This window comes from Xenopus laevis, chromosome 5L (assembly GCF_017654675.1).
Source record: "Xenopus laevis strain J_2021 chromosome 5L, Xenopus_laevis_v10.1, whole genome shotgun sequence".
NCBI classification, from domain to species: Eukaryota; Metazoa; Chordata; class Amphibia; order Anura; family Pipidae; genus Xenopus; species Xenopus laevis.
In genome coordinates, this window is record NC_054379.1 from 102,823,411 (window position 1) to 102,843,041 (window position 19,631).

The following is a 19,631-nucleotide window of genomic DNA, read 5'->3' on the forward strand; positions in this document are numbered from 1 at the left end:
AAACAAAATTAACTTTAATTACACTATATAAATTATTTGAATCTTGTTTCCTTCAGTTGGGGAATTCATAATTATAGCAAGCAGGCAGGAGCCATTTTGCGGACACTGTTATTAAGACAAGCCTTGTATAATCTCAGAGTCTTGTTTGTGCACCAGAATGGGGGACCTGATGTCTATCCCCAATCACTGTTTACACAATCAAATGGTTAAGAGAACTGGGGAATGTGGGGAGAGCAGTGACATCTAGGAAACGCTGAATGGAGAGTGGAAGTAATTGTCTGCCCTGCCTCTATGCCTAAGGCATAGAGGAGGGACAGACAATATTTGATTGAGATTTTTAAATGTGTTTACAACAGCTATGAATGCTTTATTCAAAAATAGAAATTGGATTTCATTTTTAATTTGATAAGGACTTTTATTATACAGATTTCTGTGTCTGGGTGAAACGTCTATTTCAAATAATGGAAATATTCATTATCTGGAAAATGCCAGGTCCCGAGCATTCTGGATAACACATATACCTGTACCAGCTTTGAAAACTTTAGGCTAAATTTAAAGTTAATATTTCTTTAAATAATCTCTATAGTAGGATATGTGTAAATCATATAGATATGAGAGATACATATTCCTTTGCATTGAGTTGTATGAAATTCTATTGATATTCCAAATGGTATGCGAGAGCCTTGTTTTACTTATGTACTTGCTAAGAACCAACTTGCTAAGAACCAAGAACTAACATTGCTATGTTTTTTTTTATTTTTTTTGCATTTGTGTTCACAGTCTCTTGTTTTTTCAATTTTACTACACCTTCTGGAATAATTATTTCTCCGAACTACCCTGAAGAGTATGGCAACAACATGAACTGCATATGGTTAATAATATCTGACCCAGGAAGCAGAATCCATCTGATTTTTAATGACTTTGATGTGGAACCTCAGTTTGATTATGTTGCTGTAAAGGATGAAGGTGTTGCAGAGCTAGCAGTACTTGGTACTTTTTCTGGAAACGAAGTGCCTTCTCAAATTGCCAGCAATAGTCACATTGTGCGTTTGGAATTTCAATCAGATCACTCAACAACTGGAAGAGGATTTAATATTACTTATACAAGTCAGTAATTGTTTTCAAAACCACACAATTGCACTGTATGTGTGACATGGAATCTAAAAGTAAAATGACTGATTTTTAACTACTGTATAAATATTTTTAGATTCTGTATTTGTGGGGAAGGTATTATTGCACCAGTATTAGGATGAGCTGAATTTATTAAAGAAAATGAGGTACATATAAACATTAAGTAGTTCTAGTTTTAAGTAATGTACATATGAAAGATTTATGGGGGAATATAAGAAACGCTATTTACGATAAGGAAAATTTATCAGTTAATTGCTGTGCTTTAAATTGATTCTTTCATTAAAGAGGATCATGTAAAAAACTAGTCTCTTTATTAAAGAGGACACTACTAATTTAGAATATATAATACTAGAGTGGATCCCGTTTTTTAAGTAAAGCTTATCTTTATGCGAACACTGCTCACTGTCTAGGGAATGTGCAACCATATTTAAGAGAATGTTCTTTATATAGCCTAGATATGTATTTATACATCTTAATTTGTAATCTTTTATTCCTTTTTTTTTTTTTAACTCTCCAGCATTTGGACAAAATGAATGCCATGATCCTGGAATTCCAGTAAACGGAAGGAGGTTCGGAGATCGCTTTTTGCTAGGAAGCTCGTTATCTTTTCATTGTGATGAAGGTTTTATTAAAACCCAAGGATCAGAGTCCATTACTTGTATTATACAGGATGGAAATGTAGTATGGAGTTCGACAGTCCCACGATGTGAAGGTAATATATCGCAAACTTTAAAATCAACATTGTGAACTACAGTATAAAAGGAAAAGAACCTTCTTGAGTGGTGGAGGTATGTTCCGATGAAAACAAGAGAACAGTGCCTTGCTTTATCAAGGTTTATCCCCACCCCCGAAAAACAGCATGTTGGTGAGGGACTCACATCAATAAAATGGACTGCAGGGCTTTCCAAACAGTGCAGAGTAGTTTGGCAGATTGAATTTTTTTCAAATTTCATCTGACAGCCTCTGGCTAGGCACATGAGTTTGATTACTGGCAGTAATCCAATTATCAGTTTTACTAACATATTTTTAATGTTTTAAAGTTGTCATAAAGTTTTTTGCATAGTAGAGCAAAGATCTAGTTAAAATGTTCTGAAGTTCACCTGTTACAGCTTCTTCAAGAAAGGGAGAACTTTCATAGGATAGCAGAGGTGGGAGGGCCAGATGAGTAGAAAGATATGTTGTGAGACCTCACCAAAATTCCTGGAATTAAGGAAACTGGCAAGTCATATGCAAAAAGTCTGCTTGGCATTTATGGCAACAGCCATTTGCTTTTTGGCCTATCTTGCCTATTGTATGTAGTTTCAGTGGAGTCAGCTATATCTGGCACAAGTAAGTGTACTGTATTAATCTATTATAGGAGGTGAATAGTAGTTGATATATTATGTAAAAAGAAAGGGGGTTATTGAGGATGTTACAAGCAGCTAATAGATCCACGTTTGTTTGGGGTTTTTAAAGTTTAAGGGACCCAATTATTAAACCTCAAATTTATCTGGTCTAGTTTTTAAATGGGAAAACTTGAATTTTTTTGAGGAAAGAAAACTTGAATTTTTAGAGATTTATTAATACCCCAAAGCTGCTAAAAATCCGAATCCTCAAGTACTCCAACTCAAAGTGTCGAGGTCATGTAGAAGTAAATGCCAGCTGTCCCTGAAGTTGTATCTTGACATTGTGAACTGCACTGGATAATTAGATAAAGTCAGGATTTTTGTCAAATAATCTGATAAAAAAAGTTTTTGCAACGACAATTTGTTTAAGTCTAGTTTTTGGAGTGGCAATCATATGTTTTCAACTGACGCTCGATTAGTTTTGAAAGCATCTAACATTAGACCATGGGATGTAAGTTTGTCTTTAAAACAAGTATAAGTTGCAAAAATGTCATAAATCAAGACATCTTTCTGTTTTTTATACCCCCAGTGGCCATACCTGAAAAATAGGGAGATTGACAAGGTGGATTTCTCCAGAATGGAAGGTCATGGGAGAATAATAAGACCTCATCCTGAATTTAAAGTATAATATTGGCACCATTCCATAGAAAGGGTATTAGTAAGCTGGAAAAAGTGCAGAAATGCAAGTTAACTTGTAAAATAAGACAATACCAGGGGACATGATAACTGTTTATCGAAACAAATAGTAAGGGAAGTTTTTTTAAAAGGATCTTGGATGTCTTTGCCAGGAAAAATATTAGATATCCAGGGCTACTTTAAAATCCAACAGGGCTGCAAGATACCTACAAGAATGTTTACAGCTATGCCAATGTGGTTAATTGACATAAATGAGTGATTGAGACTGAATGTATTGGAATCACTTTGCATGTTAAAGTTTTTAGTAATTGAAACTGTTAGTGCCTGATTCCACATGGTGTTCCTAATCATTATGACAATATTACGGCAGAGTATGAATCCCTAACATAGAAGCCTTTTGTTGGTGCAGCGTAATAATGTAATGGTTCTTTGACAGAGAACCCAGAAGAGATGTATATTTCTAACTTATGTTCAAACATATAGTAAAGCTCCCCATAGACGCGACGATTCTTCTTGCCGAACGACCGATTTTAGGGAAGCCCGACCAATTATCGTGTGGTTAGTGGTATTCGAACGATCGTACATCTTACGATTTTTCGGCCGACATCTGTCGGGAAATTGATCGGCCAGGTCAAAAAATCTTTGTCGGTCCCAGTGCAATCTCTCTATGTTTGCAGGGCCAAGCAGGCAGCTCCCCTTTGTTTTCCTGGTAAATTGGTCTTTTTAGTTGATGGTAAATTCGTACGATCGTACGATCGTTCTGAGAAGATCGTGGTCTCATGATCAGGATCTGATCTTTTAAAAATCTCAACATCTATGGCCAGCTTAAGTCTTAAATGTCAACAATAACATAGTAATAAGCACAACCCCAGCTGGCTGACAAAATTGGCTTTCTATTTATTATACTTTAGATTTGTATAATGAATACTGTATGTAATATAGAACTTTCCAGATGTTGTTGAATTATATTTCCCAAAATAATTTGAAACACTGGGAGAATTAATGTATTGCCTTGTTAATATACACAATGTGTTTAGGCAGTATTTGTATTATACTGAATAAACGCCGAACATACGGTAGTTCAGGTTATACAGTAGTTGTATAATTAAGTGCAATTAAAAACACAAATTCCCATTTACTTTGTTAACAAATGACTATATTTAACTAGCACAATTTTTATAAGCAGATTTATTAAGTTTTGAGTTGTGTTTTTCGGGCAAAATTCAAGTTTTCAAGGTTATATTATAGTAAAAAATCAGGTTAAAATTAGTGATGGGCGAATTTGCGCCGTTTCGCTTCGGCGTTTTTGACGGTGGCGCCCGTTTTTTCGGAAAATTTTTTTTTGACGCAGGCGAATTTTTGGCGCGAATTTTCGCAGGTGTTTCGCGAATTAATTCGCTGGCGGTGAATCGCGCAAATTCGCCGCAAATTCGCGCCTGGCGAATTAATTCGCCCATCACGAGTTAAAATAAAAAAAATTTAAATTTTCGAGATTTATTATATGCAGACCCTGGAAATATAGCTCAAATCTGTAAATACACTATCTAAAACCTGTTGAAGTCATGTAGGAGTGAATGGCAGAGGTCCTCTGAACCATTTGAAGATGTTGATAGCCTTCATGATGTTCAAGTTTTTTTTCAGAGGGTTTTGTCTGAAAACGTGGGAGGTTTTTTTCGCCAAAGACTTGATTAGTTCGAGTTTTTGGGTTGTTAACCCCAAACTCGATTATTCGAGTTCTTTCCATTCAAGCTTTTTTTTAAAATTAGAAACCATATCAGTTGTGAGTACATTCGAGTTCATTTGAGGTCTAAAAAACTCTAAAATTCAATCTTTGATAAATAACCCCCTTAATCTTTGACCTTGCATCATGCTCATGTTCACTGACCTTTGAGGTACATGTGATAATTTACAGCAATGAGGGAAAATTCTTCATGCTATAGAGCATGCACCTATTTGGTTACATAAAACAATAAGACATTTTCTGCTTACAGTATTCTTGTCTAAGGTCATCAGCCTGGTGTCTAAAACAAGTTTTCTCCGTTAGAAAATACTTGGATGTTAGGAAAAGGTAAAATTTAGTCCACTATATTGAAAGAAGCAGAGGAACTGCAAGTTAGAGACATATAGAGCAGTAGGGATGTAGCGAACGTCGGAAAAAAAGTTCGCGAACATATTCGCGAACTTGCGCAAAAACGCGAGCGGTTCGCGAACGGTTCGCGAACCCCATAGACTTCAATGGGAAGGCGAACTTTAACATCTAAAAAAGACATTTCTGGCCAGAAAAATGATTTTAAAGTTGTTTAAAGGGTGCAACGACCTGGACAGTGGCATGCCAGAGGGGGATCAAGGGCAAAAATGTATCTGAAAAATCTGCCTGTGTGTGCTTGGAAGAGATAGTGTAGGGGGAGAGCTGTTAGTGATTTCAGGGACAGATGATAGTAAGTTTGCTGGCTAGTAATCTGCTTGATACTGCTCTGTATTGGAGGGACAGAAGTCTGCAGGGATTTGAGGGACATTTTAGCTTAGGTAGCTTTGCTGGCTAGTAATCTACTGTTCTCTTTAAACAACTGCCATACGTTGACCTTGTAGGCATTGTTTGCCCAGTTTTTTTGGACGCAGCCACTGAAGCACAGTTGCCAGAAAAAATATGCCATATAAATGCTGAAAATAGTAATTTTTCGCCATACGTTGACCTTGTAGACATTGTTTGCCCAGTTTTTTTGGTTGCAGCCACTGAAGCACAGTTGCCAGAAAAAATATGCCATATAAATGCTGAAAATAGTCATTTTTTGCCATACGTTGACCTTGTAGGCATTGTTTGCCCAGTTTTTTTGGTCGCAGCCACTGAAGCACAGTTGCCAGAAAAAATATGCCATATAAATGCTGAAAATAGTAATTTTTTGCCATATACGTTGAGTCAACGTATGGCAAAAAATGACTATTTTCAGCATTTATATGGCATATTTTTTCTGGCCTCTGTGCTTCAGTGGCTGCGGCCAAAAAAACTGGGCAAACAATGCCTACAAGGTCAACGTCGTTGACCTTGTAGGCATTGTTTGCCCAGTTTTTTTGGCCGCAGCCACTGAAGCACAGAGGCCAGAAAAAATATGCCATATAAATGCTGAAAATAGTCATTTTTTTGGTCGCAGCCACTGAAGCACAGTTGCCAGAAAAATTATGCCATATAAATGCTGAAAATATAAATTTTTTTGGTTGCAGCCACTGAAGCACAGTTGCCAGAAAAAATATGCCATATAAATGCTGAAAATAGTCATTTTTTGCCATACGTTGACCTTGTAGGCATTGTTTGCCCAGTTTTTTTGGTCGCAGCCACTGAAGCACAGTTGCCAGAAAAAATATGCCATATAAATGCTGAAAATAGTCATTTTTTGCCATATACGTTGAGTCAACGTATGGCAAAAAATGACTATTTTCAGCATTTATATGGCATATTTTTTCTGGCCTCTGTGCTTCAGTGGCTGCGGCCAAAAAAACTGGGCAAACAATGCCTACAAGGTCAACGTATACACTACTACAGCGGTGGATACGGATTACGTAAAATATATGAATGCTGCTTGAAAAAAAGTAACTCAAGTGGTTTTTCTAGAGACGATAATATTATCAATATTTAGACAAAATGTGAACAAGCTCACACAGCTAGATGGCGGGTTGAAGAAAACACTGTGCAAATAATGCCTACAAGGTCAACGTATACACTACTACAGCGGTGGATACGGATTACGTAAAATATATGAATGCTGCTTGAAAAAAAGTAACTCAAGTGGTTTTTCTAGAGACGATAATATTATCAATATTTAGACAAAATGTGAACAAGCTCACACAGCTAGATGGCGGGTTGAAGAAAACAGTGTGCAAATAATGCCTACAAGGTCAACGTATACACTACTACAGCGGTGGATACGGATTACGTAAAATATATGAATGCTGCTTGAAAAAAAGTAACTCAAGTGGTTTTTCTAGAGACGATAATATTATCAATATTTAGACAAAATGTGAACAAGCTCACACAGCTAGATGGCGGGTTGAAGAAAACACTGTGCAAATAATGCCTACAAGGTCAACGTATACACTACTACAGCGGTGGATACGGATTACGTAAAATATATGAATGCTGCTTGAAAAAAAGTAACTCAAGTGGTTTTTCTAGAGACGATAATATTATCAATATTTAGACAAAATGTGAACAAGCTCACACAGCTAGATGGCGGGTTGAAGAAAACACTGTGCAAATAATGCCTACAAGGTCAACGTATACACTACTACAGCGGTGGATACGGATTACGTAAAATATATTATGGCTGCTTGAAAAAAGTCACTCCGGTGTTTTTTCTGGAGACGGTAATATTATGGATATTTAGACAGAATGTGAACAAGGTCACACAGCTAGATGGCAGTTGGTTGAATAACACACTGGGCAAAAAATGCCTACAGGGCAAATAATGCCTAAAAGGTCAACTTATACACTACTACAGCGGTAGTAAAATAAAAAAAAGTAAAATAAAAAAAAAATGAATATTAAAAAAAAAAATTAAAGTTGGTGCTGCTGAACTACTAGGAGCAGCAGATTAGCACACCAGTCCCACTCCCCAACACTGCTAGACTAATAGCACTGGGCTCTTATAGTAGTAGTAGTAGTAGTAGTAAAACAACAAAAAAATAAATAAAAGCAGTCCTTACAAGGACTACTGTTATTGCAGCAGTCAGCAGATGAGATCAGAAGCAGGACAGCTGCCCACAGCAGCTACATACAGAGCACTGCAGTAGAAGGTAGATTACTAGCCAGCAAAGCTACCTAAGCTTAAATGTCCCTCAAACCCCTGCAGACTTCTGTCCCTCCAATAACAGAGCAGTATCAAAACGATTACTAGCCAGCAAACTTTCAACTGTCCCTGAAATCACTAACAGGCAGCAGCTCTCTCCCTACACTATCTCTTCAGCACACACAGGCAGAGTGAAAAAACGCTGCAGGGCTTCCGTTTTTATAGGGAAGGGGAGTGGTCCAGGGGAGAGCTTCCTGATTGGCTGCCATGTACCTGCTGGTCTGGGGTGAGAGGGCAAAAAAAAGCGCCAACAATGGCGAACCCAAAATGGCGAACGTCGCGCGACGTTCGCGAACTTCCGGCGAGCGCGAACACCCGATGTTCGCGCGAACAAGTTCGCCGGCGAACAGTTCGCGACATCTCTATAGAGCAGATATACTGTACATAAATAGATACAATTTTCCTCCTCCTGAGCAATGTTTTGTTCTTTAGTAATGAAAGCAAAACATTTATTGAATTTGAGTATTCAATAAAGATCACTGCAATTCATATTAATAATCCAAGTTCCCGGAATATTAACTTTAATTCTACCAGTTGTGTTCTTAAATATTTATGGCAACGGCTTTTTCTTTAAATTGATCCAAATCCCTTTTGTGTTTTTTTGTTCCCTTCAAGCAAACACCTCTTTACTGTATATAATACAAATGACGGCATCTTGTTAGCATACATGGAAAAGGGCTTCTGAGGGGATTACAAAATCAATTTGACACTCAACAGTTTTGTTTCCCTCAAATATATTCAACTTTCTAAGGTGTTAATGAATAATTACCCTACAAATGCATGGTGTAAAATCTTAAACACATATTTGACAGGAGATTAGGGAAACATGGTAAATGTAGTCTGTCCTGATTTTATGGAAATACTTGAAATAGCAAGATTGATTTGATAGGGCCAGTCTTTTCTCTAATGAGGTTTTACATAAAATAGAAAACGAGTTAACCTTTCATTGTATTTCTATCCCTCAGCACCGTGTGGAGGACATTTGACAGCATCAAGTGGGATCATCTTACCTCCAGGCTGGCCTGGGTTTTACAAAGATTCATTGAACTGTGAATGGGTGATTGAAGCAAGAAATGGACATGCTGTTAAAATAAGTTTTGAGAGGTAAATATAAAGTAAACTGCATATTGTGACAAATGCGTGTTTATGAGGAAAAAAAAAGCTGCTAAAAGCAGTTTAGATACATAATGGATATAAATAAACAACAGCATAAAGCAAAGTGTTTAGTATATTTTACAGTATAAGGATGAAATCACATTTCTGAAATCATCATAGCACTTATCCAACACATTGCTTGCTGGCAATCCTTGGCTTTGCCTGATCTCTACTTGCACTTGGATCTTTTGCTGTAGGCTTAATATCACCATTATAAGATCCAGGTTGGTATTTTTAACAGTGGTGTTAGGACTGACCCCAGGCATGCATTGTGTATAAAAATGGTATAATAGTGTTTATTGATAAAATGAATGTTACATTTAAAATTGTCTACTTATTTTCCTCATAATACACTGATTTAGCAAAGAACATTCACACACAATAAGCACGCAACAGATCTTCTTTAAATGCAAATTGCTTCAGGGTCCAATTCACATCATAGTTCTTTGTGTTTCAAGTAAACAGTATTGACAAGTCAAATACTTTAAAATGTTCACATCTTTTTGGGTAAACTCTATTGAGTAAAAGACCATATGATATTCTGATTTTCTTAGTTCAGAAGGTTAACATCTCTACAGACAAATCTGTACTGTATTCAATGAACAGGATTATGCTGTATCATGAGAGGGTTTCTGCTCTCTGGTAAAAAATATAGCCAGTAGAGAATGATTTCATGCTTCATCATCTGTCATAAATCTAAGCCCTAAAAGATTCAAGAAGCATAAAATTGTTAATGTAAGGTTTCAGGAAAAAATGACATTTGAAAGAAAAAAAAAAACATGTTAACTCTATCAGTAAACTACAGTTTGGTAATACAGTGAATTCCAGGACTTGTTATATGAAATTATCATAGTGCACAATTAAGACTACAACTATATTTGGAATAAGGCAGTGTAATAATCATTGTAATTATTATTAAAATGAGGAATATAATTGCTCAAATATCAGTCATGTAAAATGAAACAATGAACAGACACTTTTCTCCTTGGTGTTCTGCTGATGTTTCCAGCTAATTTCTAATCAAATGTACAGTTGTTTACTCATCAAGGTTCTTCTATATCTTTTTCTCAAATGGCTAACTTTTTTTTCAATTTAGATTTCAAACTGAAGTTAATTACGATATTCTGGAGGTACGAGATGGCCCAGCCAACTCCTCACCACTACTTGGAGAGTACCATGGAACTCAAGCACCACAATTTCTTATGAGTACAGGAAATTACATGTACCTTTTATTTACCACAGACAATAGTCGATCCAGTGTGGGCTTTCTAATTCGTTATGAAAGTAAGACTGGTTTTCAATATGAAATAATGAAATGTAGAACTGTATGCCTGTGTGAAGATGAGTTGGTCATGCTATACATTAAAGAAAATGTGACATGTATTTTTTAAGTTGTTATTATAACTTATAATATCTGAGTTTGAATTGGCCATCACAATGAAATGCAGGTGCAGCTTAACACAAAAGGAGAAGGGTGGTCTCATTGCAATGTTTAAAGCAGGACCTTCCTTCCGTTAAATGATGCTGGAAGCTGAAGTTCAATGTAAGCCATGATAACCCAAAACCAAAACAATCTTGTTTTAGTAAAATGTCATTTAAAGTAAAGACCCAGAGGCAATTATAAACACGGGGTTCAAAGTCACACCATTTTTGGAATGCCCTTAATCTTCCCATATACAAAGTTAAGTGAATGATAATAAATATAGGTCAATGCTTATTCTTTGCTTTGATGATGGCCAGTTAAGGATAGTATATGATGCACTTCCAAACCCTATGATTGACCTTCTAGATTTTAGATAAATGTGTGACAGCAAGGGCGTTACTTACGAAAGCTTGATTTTTTCTGGTCAAGGTTTTTTGGGGGAAAATGCAAATTTTTTTGTTAAAAAAACCTCAAATTTTTCAATAAAAATTTGAATCCAAAAATCAGACAATCTCAAACCTGATGAGGTCATGTAGAAGTCAATGGCAGATGTCCTTTTACAATTTGAAGATATCATGATCTGAGCTTGGTTTTGTCTGATAATCCCAAAAATGTTGGGTTTTCAGGTGATAACCCGAAAAAAATCAAACGATTCTGTGTCAAATTTGAAAAATTTGTATGATTAGAGTATTCGCTCATTGTTATCAAGTCTTTTACTAGCAAGTAAATTTTGACAGAAAATTTTGAAGGTTAAGGAGGGATATTTATTAAGGTTTGAGTTGTGTTTTCCATGAAAATTTGAGTTGTCAAGTTGAAGTTCACATTATTCGGTTAAAAAAAACTTGTATTTTGAAAAAACTCAAATTTTTTGAGGTTTATTATATTACGACCCTGGAAATAGCTTGATCCAAAAATACACCATCTAAAACCTGTTGTGGTCATGTAGAAGTCAATGGTAGAGATCCTTTGAACCATTTCAAGATGTTAATAGCCTGCAAGATGTTCAAGTTTTTTTGGAGGGGTTTGCCTAAAAACTCAAATAATTCAAGAATAGATAAAACAATTATTAGACCAAAAAAAAAAGTCAGATGCTGAACTTAATTAACCAGGTAGTGTTACAGTATATTTTAGATTACCTTTATGTCTACAGTAAAGATTTATAGCAATAGGTAAGATATTTTGATGCCAGTGTTAAATGTTATCTTACAATTAATGTAAATTATGATTAATTGAAAAATGTTATGCTTTATTCATCTTGAATCCATATACAAATATGTCAATAATAACAATACAGATTAGTCTGAGCTCCCACAAGGCACTGTGCTAGGTCATGTTGGGAGTATGGTGGCTAAAGTGACCAAATGGCCTTGAATAATACTATCAGATAAATTATTTGACCAGCAGATTAAGTTCACCAAAAAGAGCAATGGAAAGAACAAAAGTGGTGAAATGCTTGGCAGTCTTGGCAGTCCCTTTGCAATGGTCAATGAAATTCAACATTTATTTATCTTGCATTGTTTTAAAACAATGACAAATATAATTTAATCAAACCATCATCACTTCTTCCCTGTGTTCCATTAATTATTTTACTCAGTGGACCATAAACCTATTTTACAAACATAGTGATTAACTTAAAATAATTCATATAATAACATCTAACATTAGTGCTCATTACAATGCAGAACAAAAGTCAGAGGACTTACATGATTATTGACCACAACATATCTAGTTAACCTTTCTATGGGCAAACTAATATTTTATATAAACAAACGAATAGCTATAATACATAGTCAATTCCATAAAAAGATTTTAAAAATGCCTATTTATACTGTACTGTGTATACTGTATATGTAAGCTATGATTAAAAGTATACTAGTTTATTGTTTCTTTGCTTTAATTACTTTTACAGCTCAAGAATTTCGACCCCCATAGTGGTGGTCAACACACCCTTACAAGCCTGGCATTGCTTCCTGTTCAAAAGAACAGGAAATGCTCTATATACAGTAAACATTGGAAGAGACAGGAAGTGGTCACTCAGGAATCACAAAACATTTCTTTATGATTTTTTTTATACATTTATTAGTGGTAGTTTTCTCATCTGTGTGTGGACAATCCATTAACACCTTGAGATCAACAGTGTTGACAGCAACTAGAATACCATGCATTCCAAAGCAACTTGATTTTTTTCATATGGTTATATGCAATCCCAAAATATAGATTATATGGCATTGGCACCCTGATATTTAATGACCTATGACACTTAAATCCTTAACTAGGCAGAATGTGGTTGTTTAATTTGTAGGACTTGACAAAAGGAATCCCATTAAATGTCTTCTGTTCAGTGTACTTGCATGTAAGGCATTTTTCTTTTTCTTTGTATAACAGAGTGGTGTGTTTAATTTCTAAATATAGATATTCTCAGAATGTAATACTTACATTTACAGTTTACAGCTGTATAATATATTTCAAGATTATTCAGCCTAGTTTCCTTTTGAACAGATCGCATCTGATTTACAATTTGATGTTGCCAATTAATCATTTTATCTTTAGATTTTAAAAATTACTGAAACCTAATGTTCATCTACAGTACATAAAGCCACTGAGTCTACTAAAGTAATTTTTCTGGCTTCAGGTATTACACTGGAATCTGACTCCTGCCTTGATCCAGGCATCCCAGTTAATGGTCACCGACATGGTAAATATTTTGGCATTGGGTCAGCAGTTTCCTTCACTTGTGATCCTGGGTATATACTAAGTGATGATGACCCATTGATTTGCGAAAGGAATCATCAATGGAATCATGCATTGCCCAGTTGTGACGGTAAGAGCTCTTATGACCCCTTAACATGATTGTAATAATTATATTGTGATATTGTGGAGAATAATGTTTCCTTGTTGAATAGCAACATATTGCCAGGATTTGAACAAACCAGACTTACATTTGTAAAAAAATTAGCAAACGTGCCAATAACTGCCACAACACAGTGGGGCCCATTTACTTAGCTCGAGTGAAGGAATAGAATAAAAAAAAAACTTCAAATTTCGATTAGTTTTTCGACCTTCGACTACGACTTCGAATCGAACGATTCGAACGATTCGAACTAAAAATCGTTCGACTATTCGACCATTCGATAGTCGAAGTACTGTCTCTTTAAAAAAAAAAATCTACCCCCTACTTCGCCACTTAAAACCTACCGAAGTGCAATGTTAGCCTATGGGGAAGGTCCCAATTGGCTTTTTAATGTTTTTTAGGTCGAAGAAAAATCGTTCGATCGATGGATTAAAATCCTTCTAATCGAACGTTTCGAAGGATTTAATTGTTCGATCGAACAATTTTTCGTTCGATCGAACTATTTGCGCTAAATCCTTCAACTTCGATATTTGAAGTCAAAGGATTTAACTTAGATGGTCGAATATCGAGGGTTAATTAACCCTCGATATTCGACCCTATGTAAATCTGCCCCAGTGTGTTGGAATCATTACTTGAAAACACTAGCATTCAAAGAGTAAGTCTTTTGCAACCAATTGTATTTTCAGAAATTCTGTATATTAAATCAATATTCATATTCACTCATAGGTTAGTATCTACGTTTTCTAACATTGTCTAAGTTTTTACTGCAATAAGAATACATAAGCTAAGAAGATTTTGTGACATTAAGTAAATGATGCTTTCTACAGAACCATCACAAAGGTGTGCTTTGAGATATAATTTTTATCTGAAAGCTAAATATTTCTTCCCACATCGCAATTGTATCTGTATAGTTCAAAAAAGATCTCCCTGTTGCATTCACTTGAATTATTTTACTGAATATATTTGAAGAAATTAAAAAAATATATATATGAACAAAAATTTCTTTGGCCAAGGGACCACTTTGTGATTTTTCATATGCACTGAATGTTTATGCGCATACTTCATAAATAAAGAATACCCATTTTAATGAATAATTCAACAAGGTAGTTAAGCCTGCTTTTCAACTATGCACCTCCACTGGGAAAATTGCATTATTCTAGCTTATTAAACAATACAGATATCAAGCTAAAAATATACATTTTATTTTGGGAAATTATGGTTATAATCCAGGCTGTTTATCACATTTTAATAATTTAATAGCCACCTATTGGTAAATCCAATGCAGGTACATGCTAATTGGAAAGCCTACAGTGTTATATGAAACTGCTCATTAATCAAGCATTCAGTTACTGGATGTAGCATCGTAATAAAGGTGAAAATAGTTTTGCACACTGAGTTTTTATAATGATTGTAAAGTGATTAATAAAATATATTTGCTATAAGCTGTGAGCTATATAGGTTCATGCCAAATATTAATATAAATGTGTAATAGAAATATGCTATTGTAACTGATACAGCCCAATTATTTTGCTAGATGATTTAAAAGTTTAAAAGTTAACCGAGTGCACATGTTCCTAATAATTTTTTGGTTGCAAATTTACAATATACTTAAACATAAGAAGCAGCACAACACTTTCAAAGGCAGTGTTATAATGAGATGGAACAATTGAGTGGCTCTGTTGCTTTGGACATGCAGCACATTGTAAAGAGTAGTATATATTTTCTAGTATTGCAGAAAATAAGAGGCTTAATTGTTTAATTTTTCTTTACCTAAATGAATAAAGGCTTGGGTTTTATTTGTGCATGCCAATGCCATATGTAAAATATGTGACTCAAATAAAAAGTATATATATATATATATATATATATATATATATATATATATATATATATATATATATATATATATATATATATATATATATATAGTGTGTGAAGTGAGGGTGGTGATGGAGTGATTTGAACAAAAAATCATCAGATTAAAAATCAGCAAAGTGCAAAGGGCATATCAAGTTTGCACAGACATCACATATGCCTAAGGACAATCATCTGGATATGAGAGAGAAGAATAAAGTACAAAATGTTATTGTTTTATACCTGTGGAGTAGTAGACTCTCTTCATGGCCCAAAAATATCTGCTTTCTTCAGAAATCCCCACACTGCTGAAGTAATAATTATACATAATCTGATGAAGATGGTGAACACATGTAAGCAAATTGAAGGTAACTGACAAGATATTGGCAGCCTCTCTATTTGTTGTCAGCTCAAATTGTATTGATTGCATATACACAGAAAAGTAGACATTGCCCCCAATCTCAAGTAATGTTCTGACTATGAAATGCCTCAGTGAGTTACAAATTATAATGTGTTTTGTTTTTCTCTGATTTCAGCTTTGTGTGGTGGTTACATTCATGGAAGGACAGGTACAATTTTGTCTCCAGGGTTTCCAGACTTTTATCCCAACTCTCTAAATTGCACTTGGACAATTGAGGTGTCACACGGAAAAGGTAAAATATATTTCACAAATTTTCAGTAAAGTTCAGTATAATAATGTTGAATGTTTAATTAAATGTTAATTTGCACATCCCATATATATGGCTGATATTTAAAACTGTGTTTTGTTATATTCTTTTATTGGTGAACAATAAAATAGCAGAACATCTTTCTATATTCTTTGTTTTAAGGGTTATATCTATTCCCAGGCAAACACTAATTTACTCAAAACAAAAATGCAGTTATGTGCTATTGTTATTATTATTGTTGTTATTAAATTATCTGTTTATCTTTATTATAGAGTAAATCAATTCAACAAGACATAAAGAAAATCTCTACAAAATGATTTCCTTATATATCCTACCTTACAATATGGACTGAAACTGCACATTTACCAGTTACAAAACCAGCATATCTTGTTGTGCTAAAACAAATGTATCTCCTCTATGATGGTTCTTTTCTAAAATCCAGCTTTATAAATAACCAAATGGCATTTGCCCATCTAGAAAAATGCCATTATTTGACATTTAGCATTAGGTTTCATGGGAGCCCATTATTCCTAATACAACCACTTGGTTTCATTACTAGCTTTGCATTCTTCTGTGAGCTAAGGGGGAATATTTTAATATTTTCAATATTTTATAAGGGCATTGCAAACTCTTTTTAACACAATGCTTGTGCTGAACATATTTTATTTGCTTTTTTTAAACACAAAAATTCTATGTAATTTGCTATTTTTTGAGCTAAACAGGACAATCCAGGGAAGTTACTCCATGGTTTGTCTTTAAAACCAAGCGTATATATGTTCCCAGAGGGATATATATAAGAGAAGAGATCAGCGCCTGTGGCAACAGAAATTAAAAACAAGCATAGCGTAATACGTTCCAAATAGGTAATATCACCCTGTGCATGCACTTAGTATTAAGTCCGTGTTTTCTCCCCTTTTTCCCTTAGATAGCTGTTAGTGGGGGGGGGGGGTGATAGGGTAACAATAGAGGTGATAGGAAGATGATGGCTTCCCTGCGAAGAGTTAAATATACTCCAGGAGTGCTTCCACCTTCTATAAAAATGCCTACTTACAAACCACAGCAGTGGTGTTATGCATGTAACAGAAAGCTCTTTTCTAGTCCCTCCTTTGGGTCACGATATTCCTTCCAGGTTCCAATGCCAGAGATAAAAACCAGTGATAGTGTAATACCGTTTTATTAAAAACAACTTAAAATCAATTAAAAATTACACTCACATTTACCCTGACAGGGTTTTGCGCATTCAGTCCAATAAAAAGTCCATATGGGGTTGCGAGTAGTAGTTCTGCTTACTCACTGCCAGACTCCCTCGTGGTGCCTTGCTTCTGGGCTCTGGTATCCCCCAAATTGTGCCTAACGCGTTTCGCTGTACGTGGTCAGCTTCCTCAGAGGCGTAGTTTCCATTAATGTTTGCTCTGCTGCTTTTTAAAACTCATTCTGGCGCGCTCGCCTGGTTTCCGCCGTCACTTCCGGTTTATGCGTTCCAATTGATGCGTTCCAGCGCATTCACTTCCTGTTTGGCGCATGAAATCCCCGGTTTTCCTTCTTTCAGTGTATTACAGTAGGGACAGCCTCTCTCCCCTTAATACTACATACAATTTAAACTTCAATGGCCTCACATCCTATCCACTTGTTTGTAGCCTATTCAATACAACAAATATACATGTGCAGGGGTACATGCTTTTTTAACAACATATACATACAATGAATTACGGGGGATCATGGGAAATGTAGTTTTCCCTTATTTTTTGTAAAGACAATGTTTTAAATTAACAAATTCTTTTCTTATATTCCATATATATAGTTACCTTGTGCTATTCCTTTATCTTTCTATTTCCTATCTGTGTGGAAAAAACTTTACAGCTATTGCCTTATGATATGTCCATAAGTAAAGCTGAATTGTGTTTTGTGTTTATAAAAAGGCTCTTAGGTTTATATCTATATTTAACCCCTGTGGTATAAAAGTGTGCATTTTATAAATCCATCTGCTTTCTTCTTGTAATGTTTTCTTTGTTAAATCCCCTCCTCTCCATTCTTTCTGTACTATACTTATACCCCAAAATTTTAAATCTTTGGCTTTCTGATTGTGATAATCTTTAAAGTGTTTTGACACACTGTGATTCGTGATTCCCTTCTCTATATTTCTTACGTGTTCATTAATTCTTTCCCTTAATTTCCTATTGGTTTTCCCAATGTATTGGAGGCCACAAGGACATTCTAGGCAGTATATCACATTTTGTGTTGTGCATTTAATGCACTGTTCAATATTATATTGCTTTTTTGTAACATTTGATGTAAATTGCGTCCCTTTCCTTCCGTACCTACAGGCTTTGCAAAGTGCACAGGGAAAAAAACCTTTCCATTCATCTTTTTGCTTTTTGGTTTGTGTTCTCTCTGTGGGGATGAAGTTACGCACTATCATTTGGCCTAGGTTGTTTGCTCTTTTGTATATGACTTTGGGTTTTTGAGGAATTTTTCCTTTTAGGAGTTCATCTCCTTCTAGGATATTCCAGTGTCGATTCAAAATCTTTTTTATTTCTTGGGCCCCTGGGGTATATGAAGTAATAAATGATAGGCCCAGTTGTTCATTGGTTGTTTCCTTTTTTATCTTTTCTTTTATTAAGTCTGCTCTATCTATTTCTTTTACTCGTTTCCTTGCATTTTGGATGATTTTATTTTTATACCCTCTTTGTTTGAACCGCTCTGACACATGGTTCAGTTGGGTTTCTAACTCTATTGGGCTAGAACAATTTTTCTTTAAGCGGCAAAATTGTCCATATGGGATGTTTTTTAGCCATATAGGGTTATGATTGCTAGTGCTTAATACATAATTGCAGACATCCACCTTCTTAAAATAGGTTTTAAAATCTAAGAAGTCATTATTTTTGTTCTTTCTTATTTCTAGGTCTAAGAAATGTATTGTTTCCTGGCTGTAAGTGGAGGTGAATTCCAGATTCTGATCATTTTTATTTAAATCATTGACAAATTTTAGCATTTCTGCTTCGGTTCCCTGCCACAAAAAGACTATGTCATCTATGAAGCGTCGCCATAGGACGAGATCGCCCCCAAGCTTAGGTGTTATATTATGTTGCTCCCAGTATCCCAGGAACAAATTTGCATAGCTGGGGGCGAATCTCGTTCCCATGGCGGTGCCCCACACCTGCAAATAATACTTATCCTCGAACCAAAAATAGTTATGGTTTAATATATATGTAATAGCCTCTATTATGAATTCCTTTTGATTTGTTGGCATGGATTGGTCTTTTTCCAAATAGTGTGATACTGCTCTTATTCCCAATTCATGTTGAATTGAGGTGTACAATGATTTGACATCCAAGGTGCACAAAAAGGTTTCTTGCTTTAATTTTACTTTTTGTAAGTCTCTGATTACTTGAGTTGAATCTTTTAAATAGCTGGGCAGGCTAACTACATAGTTTTGTAGTATTTTATCTACATATTCTGACATATTGCATGAAATTGAATTGATACCAGACACAATCGGTCTGCCTGGCGGATTTTTATATCTTTGTGTATTTTCGGCAGACAGTAGAGAACCGGGATCTTGGGGTTTTTCATATATAGATATTCCTTCTCCTTCTGATCCAGGATCTCTTCTTGTGCTGCCTTATCAATTAATGTTTTTATTTTTTGTTGAAAGTATCTGTGGGGTCCCCCGGTAGTAGTCGGTAT

At 35.2% G+C, this 19,631-nt stretch overlaps 1 protein-coding gene across 1 annotated transcript in view; it reads left to right on the plus strand.

The window, feature by feature from the left end:
* The window catches only part of LOC108716186 (CUB and sushi domain-containing protein 1-like), an 882,106-nt gene that overhangs the window by 629,307 nt on the left and 233,168 nt on the right, over nt 1–19,631 (plus strand). Inside the window, exons 14-19 of the mRNA XM_041563770.1 lie at nt 781–1,107; nt 1,649–1,843; nt 8,959–9,097; nt 10,245–10,432; nt 13,204–13,392; nt 15,813–15,929. Coding sequence (XP_041419704.1) covers nt 781–1,107; nt 1,649–1,843; nt 8,959–9,097; nt 10,245–10,432; nt 13,204–13,392; nt 15,813–15,929 — 1,155 coding nt within the window. The remainder of the gene's footprint in view (nt 1–780; nt 1,108–1,648; nt 1,844–8,958; nt 9,098–10,244; nt 10,433–13,203; nt 13,393–15,812; nt 15,930–19,631) is intronic.